The 8,954-nt window shown below is 43.4% G+C and overlaps 1 protein-coding gene across 1 annotated transcript in view; it reads left to right on the top strand.

Moving 5' to 3' along the window:
* Window positions 1-6,368: 6,368 nt before the first annotated feature.
* Dpt (dermatopontin) overlaps window positions 6,369-8,954 on the top strand; it is a 29,608-nt gene continuing 27,022 nt past the window's right edge. Inside the window, exon 1 of the mRNA XM_055624356.1 lies at window positions 6,369-6,734. Coding sequence (XP_055480331.1) covers window positions 6,430-6,734 — 305 coding nt within the window. The 5' untranslated portion in view covers window positions 6,369-6,429. The remainder of the gene's footprint in view (window positions 6,735-8,954) is intronic.

Here is an 8,954-nt window from a genome sequence, read left to right as displayed (position 1 = left end):
GGAAATAAACAGGCACCTTAACCTGCCTTCCTAGACCTTCCTGTGCCTAGTAGTCACCACAGAGCTCATTAAAAAGGTAGATTTCTGGGCCCCAGCTGAAGGAATGCATTTCACTAGGGCTGATCAGGGCCTTAGTAAACTGTCTTTAGGGTACCTCTCCAGGGTTGTGAGGTGGTTTGTGATTTTCAATTCTTTTGAGTGAGAGTGTTATGGGGGTAGGGCTGGTAAAGACAGGAAGATTCTCTGGTACCATATTTTAAACCCACTGACATGAAATATAATACAGAAAAGCTATGCAAAAGAATAGCTAAAGCAATGGGAGAATGAGCATGTATCTTAGATAAAGGGTCAGGAATGTGAGTGCTGGGCTCAGTCAAAGGGTAAGCCGGATGAGATCAGCGTACCCTGTAAACAGACAGTGGCGGGAGACCAAACCAGTGACATCATGGAAATACTGGCCTCCCTGGGGGCAGAAGCTTCTTCCAGGAACTCCTGGCCCCCAACCACCTCATCTTCAGGATGATCAGAGGGTAGAAGTTGGTAAATAGGAGATATTCACCCAATATCAAAATGTCTCATCCCCTGGGAGACTTACCTAATTCATTGGAATTGATTATCAAAAAATGTATGGGAGGGTGTTTTGAGATCTCATTTTGTACGTGGGGCATGGGTTTGTATGTGCAGACCTCCTCACCCACTGTTCTCTAACTGTGAACATCACCACACCTCTCAAAGCCTGTGCTGATACTCTGACTAAATGGAAATAATCAAAGGTAGATTCGTATGTGTGTGTGTCTATGAGCACAAATATGAACTGGGATCACATTTTTAACCCCAGAAAAGAATAAATATTTCTCAGTTCTCTAGTGTTTGCTGGATTGTGTGGTTTCTATCTGTATTGTATAATATAAAATAATACACAAATGAAAGGTACTGTTGTTATTTCATACACTTTTAAGCTTAAGCTATTGTAAACATGACTTCGGCTTAGGAGATTGGTCATGGAGTGGCATCACATGCTTGCTTTCTGTTTGAATAGTATCGCGCCCTGTTTTTCCATTCTTGAATCCGGATCTCTCTTTGGGACATTCTGTCACTGTGTTTTTCACCACGGGCTTCAGGTTGTAGTAGGCATTGTGATCTTGTCTTCTCCATTGAAAACACTGTGTTTTCCAAAGCAAGGATCTCCACACATCTGTCAATCTCTGGCCTCCATTCATCTTCACAGATCCCAGACAGCTAGTCAAGCAGCGTCTTAGCTAACTTGACTTCATATCTCTAGCCACTCCAACACGTACTCTTGGAGAGTCTTGGCTCCTCTCCTCCAGAAAAATGGCTTCTGCATCTCCCCACTGCTACAGAGCCTCCTGAATTCCCCTGTATCATGCTCGCCCTTTAGTGCTCAGTTCAGTTTTCACCACGGCTCTCCCTGGAAGCCTGCTCTCAGACACCTCTGCAATCATACTCATCCGTGTGATTAATGGTACCTCTTAGAATGACAAAACTGTATCATCGCAGCTTTGTTCACTCCCTAAACGCCCTGCTTCCCTGTACAGCCCCAGGCTTGCTCATTACACTGATTTGCTTGATGATGCCCTTACCTCCAGTGCCTAGTGTTTCTCGGAGGTCAGAATGCCAGCCTTCATTTGTATCAAGCTCTACAGTTTACAAAATCTTTGAAAGACTATTATTTAATAGGATTCTCAGAACAATCATTTTTCTTTACTTTTTAGATTAAAATAAATTTGCATCATTTCCCCCCTCCTTTTTCTCTCTCCAATCCCTCTCCTATATACCTCCTTGCTCTCTTTCAAATTCGTAGACCCCCTATTTAAAAATTGTTGTTGTATGTTATATGTATACCTGTATACATATTCCTTAATGTAGCCTGCTAAATCCAGATAATGTTACTTCCATGTATGTCTTCAGGGCTGATCATTTGGTTTTGAATAACTGTGCTCTTCCCTGGGGGAAAACTATATCTCCCACTCTTAGCATTTCTTGGTTGCCGGTAGGTAACTCAATGATTCGAAATAAGAGATAATTTTGTCTCCCAAGAGACTCTTGAGAATGCTTAGAGGTACTTCTGGTTGTTACAATGGGGGGGGGGCAACAGGAATGTAACTGAAATCTTATCGGTAGAGGCCAGGCATGATCCTGAAAGTCCCACTTTTAAGTACGATGCTCAAAGTCCTCCACACCAGAGATTCATCTGGTGAAAAGTATCAGTATCGCTGAAGTGGAGAAATCTGTTGCAAGGTCATTAAGCTTTCTTACAGGGATTCTGCTCTGAGAAATCCGAATCCAGGAATCCCTCCTCTTTTCAGGATTACATGCGGTGTCTTACAGTCCTATTTTGATTGTTAGATACCTGGGGTACTAAAAAACCTCCTCACTAGGAGACCTAAACTGATCATTTCAAGTCTCTTTGTGCAATGTTGTACCTGTTAAATGGGAGACAAATTACTAGTGATTTTTTTAACCTTGTTTTTCTCAGCCACAAAATACTTATCGTCTAACTGTTGGAAGAGTAATTGGTCTATCACATAGAAAGGAAATATCAAGTGCATAGTTGGTCTACCTTATTCTACATCTCTTACTCTCTTTTCTTGGTATCAGCTCTCACCATTCCCACATTGCCTTCAGCATGCACATTTTACACCTCAGTGGTAGTGGCTAGAATGGTGAGCTCCACAACATAAAAGCAATGGCTCATGCAGAAAGTAACTGCCAGATTAGAGTGAATTCAGGCCCAAAAAATGTATTACAAAAGTGCTTGTGGGTCTCTACAGCTTCTATAACTCATGCAATGACAAGTGTTGGTGAGGACATGGAGAAACTGAAACCATCATCTGTTGTTAGGAATGTAATATGATGCAGCTGCTTTGGAAGACTTTCTGGTAGGTCCTCATCAGGTTAAACATTACCATTAGCCCAGCGTAAGAGTCAAGAAATGGAGACAACAAGATGCCTGCCACCACCATGAACAGATAAATACAACTCATATCCACCGAGTAGAATAAGGAAGGAAGTACATGCCATAACTTGGATGAATCCTCAAAACATACCAGATGAAAGAATTTAGTCATGAACCATCACATTTTGAATGATTCTACTAAAATGGCCAGGATAGAAAAATTCATAGAAATAGAAGGAGATTATTTGTTGCCTTGGGCTGAAGAGTTGAAGATAAACAGTGGCTACCAATGGGTCCAGGATTTCTTGATGGATGATTAAAATGACCTCAAACTGGCTCTCAAGGTGGTTATAAAATTCTTTGACTATATACTAACAACCATTGAGTAATATACCTTTAGTGGTGGTATCCGAATTAGATCTCCATAAATCTATTAATAAATAAGAAATAAAGAAAAAGAAGAAAGAGGAGCCAAAGAGATAAGACTTGTGTAGTCTCTTGAATATCCCTTGGATACATCTCTTCAAAGCATCCCAAGTCATTAGGAATATGAAGGAAGGAAACCTCACCTCTCTCCTCACCTTAGTTCCTACCTTAGATCTTTAGTTCTGTTTATAAATTAAGTTATCTTAAGGCATATTCACAAGAGAAGAGACATACAAGGTTTACTAACTTTATGTGTCTATGGGAAATTTCCACAAGACAGTGAAGTCTTGAAAAATGTCCAAAGCAAGATGCTTTTAGACTTTGTAAACAAGGAGTAATAAATCTTAGGGCAGAAACAAGACATAAGAGAATGGCTAAACACAGGGAAAGTGTGGAGATCAAATATACAAATTCAATGAAGCAAGGCCTGTCTGCAGTCCCCGCCGGTTCCTGGCTCTAAGCTGATAAAGCTATTGTCAGTGAAGAATGATTAATGTCCTGTCACTGCACAGAAGTGAGAAAAGCAGAAACTTTCTCCATGTTGGAATATTCTTCAGGCCAATAAACTACAATGCTCGAAGGGAAAATGTTTTGGTTTTCCTCAGCTTTGAGGAGAAGCTCAATAGTTGTGAACCTGGGCACCAGTCATGATGACTGAGCAGCATCAGATAGGCTTCTGCGCTGCTGTATTCTTCCAACAGGGTAAATTTGGGTACAGTATGAGGTCTCCAACTTCAGCATGCATCAGGCCTTCTGGGGGCAGGGCAGTATTTCTTAAAATGCCCTTTTCTGTGTTCTACTCATAGAGTGTCTGGGCCATGGAATTGAGTGAGCGCAAAGAGTTTGCATTCTTAACAAACTGCCAAGTGATGAGCTTGTTGCTGGTTCTAAACATAAAGAAGCAAAGCTAAATGGACTCAGTAAACTCTAATAATAATGAAACAGGAGGTCATGAGTTTGAGAGGGAGTTGAACAGCATAGAAGGAGTTGGGGAGGAAGGAACTGGAGTAGAAATGATGCAATCTGTACTCATGTATGAAATTCTCAAAAATCAAGCTAAAAATAGTGAAAATGCAAACCATTTGGAAAATTCATTTTTTAGTGTAGACGCCAGCAAGGCTACAATATAATAGATCTAGGACCAAAGTATATTTTAACAAGATTTATCGGGTTTTCAGATATCATTGGTCTTCAAGGAAAGCTATGATCAGTGGCAGGAAATACTATGTACCTAAGAACGTGCCGAATGAGGTTACTGTTGTGCAAATGTGTGTGTCTCTGTATCTGTATGTGTCTCTTGAACTTTTCCTTTGGCTCCTTTTCTTCTATTTGCCTGTTTATTTGTTTGCTTTGACCTAGTCTGGTTTGTTGTTTTATTTTATCTAATTTTATTTTATTATTGTTGTGTTTTGTGTTAGATTTCTATTTGTATCCTATGAAAAAGAGAAAGAAACAGTGTAGATTTGAATGGGTGGGGAAGTGGGATGGGTCTGGGTGGAGTTGGAGGAGAGGAAACCATAATCATAATATATTGTATTTTAAAAAATCTATTGTCAATAAAATAATTGCAAATAAAAAAAGTTATAAAGCAATGTCCAAATGGTTAAAAATACTAGATTAGCTAAGACATGAAAAAATTTGTACTATACCAATAAACAAATGAATAAAAATTTTCAAAATCATTAGCCGGGATATAAAAAAAATCCACACCAAACTGTCACTATTATAATGACTTATTATGATGACCAAAGTTTAAAAGGGAAAGTAATTTTTGGGCAGGGTGGTTCAATGGTACACCAGGCAGCTTCTTTTAAAGTTAGGCACATTCTTACCTAATGACCTGGAAATCCCAGTCTAAAGTATTTACCATAGTGAAATGAAGAAAAAACTTTATCCAAAACCCTCTGTGCATTTACAACAACTCTAGTCATAAGTACTTATACATATTTTTTTGTACAAACTGGAGATGTTCCACACATGGCACATTTGCATGGGACACCCATACTGTGGAACCTTTCTCTCCAGTTAAAAGAGGTGAGCTACTGACACAGCGCAGATGAGTTCCCAGAGCAGGGCCAGCGGAGAGAATGACACGCGTGGCATGACTCCCTTTATCTACAATCTGGAATAGGCAAGACTGTAGAGGTGGAAAACAGATTGTTGGGTACCAGAAGTAAGTGTTGGGCAAGACGTCGATGTGGAGGGGTATGAAGAGATGCTCTGGGCTGTCCGGTCTAGCCTACGGCTTGATTTTGGTGCTGGCTACAGAACCGTGTGGCGCACAGTTGAAAAGCTGGCTTTTATCTTATACAGTCTATCTCAACAAAAAGAAAAGTCAATGTAAAGTAGAAAGTACCAAAAGATAAAAAGTTATCGTCATTGGAGCCTATTTACTTAAGCTAGAGCCGAAGGGATCAATTTCAACAGCTCAGGCAGATGCTTAAGCCCAGAGATGACACTCAGCTGCTCTCTGCTTGGACCCATAGGACATCTACATGCAAGTTGGGAACTCTGTCAATAGACCTGAAAAGTGATACATCTGTTTCTACCCGAAATTAAGAGATGTTCAGCTAAGAACTCGAAATAACCCCAGGCACCTAGGTTTGCCAGAATCTAAAAATTGTGTCCTTTTAACTTACCATTGTTTGTATTTCGAAATCACCACCTGGATACACATATGAGTCTAGAAGGCTAAGCTGGATATCAGATACAGGGCTTGCTAGTGCGGAGGGGAGTAAGAAAGAGGGTTGGGATGCCAGGAGATGAGAGGTCGGTGGGCAGCTGAAGGGTCTTTCTTGGAGTTTTTGAGCAGAGAGGAGCAGCTAGAACAGGACCCTCTCTGTGAAGTGATTCTCTGGGGAGTTTCCTTGATTTCCATGTTCCTTGCATATTCCTAGAATTCCACCTTAAAACAAGCTGGACTCAAGCAAGGCCAATTTCTCAGCGTGGAAATGCTTTTGCTTGAGCAGTGACACACTGCAGCTGGATCCAGTTCCCCCACATCTGGGAGCCACATGTCAGCCGCAGCCGCATAAAAGCCAGCCCAGCACACTCAGGGTGACATTTTCTGCCAGGAGCTGGGCAGTATGGACCTCACTCTTCTGTCGGTGTTTCTGCCACTGGTGACCACAGCCTGGGGCCAGTATGGTGACTACGGGTACCCGTACCAGCACTACCAGGACTACGGTGACGATGGCTGGGTGAACCTAAACCGCCAAGGCTTCAGCTACCAGTGCCCTCACGGGCAAGTGATCGTAGCAGTGCGGAGCATCTTTAGCAAGAAGGAAGGCTCTGACAGACAGTGGAACTATGCCTGCATGCCCACCCCCCAGAGCCTCGGGGAGCCCACGGAATGCTGGTGGGAGGAGATCAACAGGGCTGGCATGGAATGGTAAGGGGCAGCCAGGGCACTTGGGATGGGGACGTCCGGGCATGTACTCTAGGGAGAAGTTTGGTCCTCAAGGAATAGCACGGCTCATAGCCTGGGCGCATCCTAAACTTGCTACCGCGTGCCCTGGAGTGCAGGGCTGCTGTGCTACAGATGACCTCATAAGGTGAAAAGCAAGGACAGGATATGTCCACGGAAAATAGACCTCTCTGGTTCTATCCCTTCAAGGGCCATTGCTGGGCTATGTGCGGACTGCAGGCTGGATGTGTCTGCAGAACGTTTAGCAAACTGCAAAAGTTGAAAATTCTTAAGGAACTTACAGTAAGTGAGCATCGGAATACCATTTCCGTTTTGTAATGATTCACTGTTTTCCAAAAATACAACTCTGGAACAGTTGGAAGAAAATAAACAATTAGGTCCTTGGCACCAATAGCCTGAGAAATGTTGATTTAGAGTATGCGACTGGGTAGGAAAGGCTAAGAAACAGAAGCAAACAGAGTGAAATTAAGTAGCCCTCTGCTGTTCTGATGAAATAGCTCTGTCAATTTTTACTACTTTCACTGTGTGTTTTCAATCTCATTCTCCTTCTCATTCTCCCTCGCCATATCCCTTTTTCTTCCCCTCTCTTGAATTTAAAGTAGCCTCTGTTGCCAGCTAATAGTTTACCAAAAGTTTTTAGAGGTTCTGTCCTGCCTTCTGCCCTTATCAGTGGATGGAATTGGTCCCAGCTTGTGCTTCTTCATCATGTGTGACTGTCCCAGCCCTGGTATTTGGTCAGAAGCCCATCTCAAGAGCCAGTGATGGCTAGGCCAGTCTTTCACAGCTCTCTGAATGGAGCCCAGGTTTCAGGGCTCAGGGGCGAGGATAAAGGCTGACCCTAGGAGAAGCAGTCTGAGGGAGGAGGCATTCCAGCCAGAAGGCTGCCAGGTATGCTATCTGCTGGGCCAGACAACTGTGTGAGGGGCTCCTGCGGGGAGGTGACGGACGGAGTGAGAGGCTGAAAGCTGTTAACTTAAAACGTCAGTGGTGCCACTCCCAGCCGTCCAGGAGAAAATGGCAGAGAGGAGGGAAGCGGCTGGACAGAAGGGGACATGAATAAGAGAAGAGCAGGGCTCATTCTGTGAGAGCTGCCCTGAGCACACATCACCCCAAGCACTCTATACAATTAAGGCATATCTATCTCATTTAAGGCATAAAACAAGTCTATAAATCATGCTGTAGGTAGGCAAACTGTGGTCTGGAGATAAAGTAGTTTTCCTCAGCTAGGAAGACAAGCACTGGATCCAAAAAGTCTCAGCTTAAAAAACAAACAAACAAACAAACAAACAAACAAAAAAAACACCTCAAAACCACATAGGCTGAGCTGCAGAGGTGGGCTGCTGAGAGCCCACTCTCCACCTCACGCCCACTCTTGTCAGCACAGCCAGGGTCCCAGAACCAGTCTAGTTTGCCATCCTGGAAGAAGATGGTATCTAAACTCAGCAGAAGCCCAGGCCAGGCGGGTGTCAGTTTGATTAGCACTCCTGAGGAGAGGGCCTGCCTGCCTGTGGAGACAGCATCACACAAGCAGTTGCAGACTGAGGAACTTCAGAGGCCTTCATCCTCCACCCTCTCTGTCTCTGGATTCAATGATCCAGACCCCCTTCAGATAAATCGATGACTCAGAGAGCAAGCTTGTCTCCAGGACAGACCCCAGTGTGTCCCAGCAGACAAGCTAATTGCCTGGCTTCAGGGGTGGAAATGATCTAGTTGCAACTGTCTGCCCAGTCCACCCCCCCAACTCCAGGGGATCATTGTGGAGGTAGGCCCTCCTTCTAACCTGCTTGTTAGAACCAGGTTGAACAGCATTCAGTGAAGATTGCTCATCTCCTACGGGGAGAGCCTTGGGCTGAGTCAGAAGCTGCATTTTTGGTTCTGATGCTAATGACAAAATGTGGCGTGACCTTAGGCCAGGCTTCAGCTGTCTCTCTGCTGTCTCCTTGGGAGGATGAACCCTCAGACTTTGCACTCTCTACAGGCTCCACAAAGCAGCTGCTCACTTCAGAGTTGCTTGCGTTCTCTTGAAACAAAACTTGTGTTCACTCAGCTAAGGAAAGAAGCCAAAGGCTGTTGAGTTTCAAACATGCCCGTTTGCCCCCTCTGGTTGCTATGAACTCTCAAAGTATGTGAAGAGGGGAAGAAAGAAAGAAAGAAAGAAAGAAAGAAAGAAAGAAAGAAAGAAAG

Source organism: Psammomys obesus, unplaced genomic scaffold (genome assembly GCF_907164565.1).
Source record: "Psammomys obesus unplaced genomic scaffold, mPsaObe1.curated_primary_1811, whole genome shotgun sequence".
Classification (NCBI taxonomy): Eukaryota; Metazoa; Chordata; class Mammalia; order Rodentia; family Muridae; genus Psammomys; species Psammomys obesus.
The sequence above is the reverse complement of the archived record's forward strand: the minus strand, read 5'-3'. Positions and strand labels throughout refer to the sequence as shown.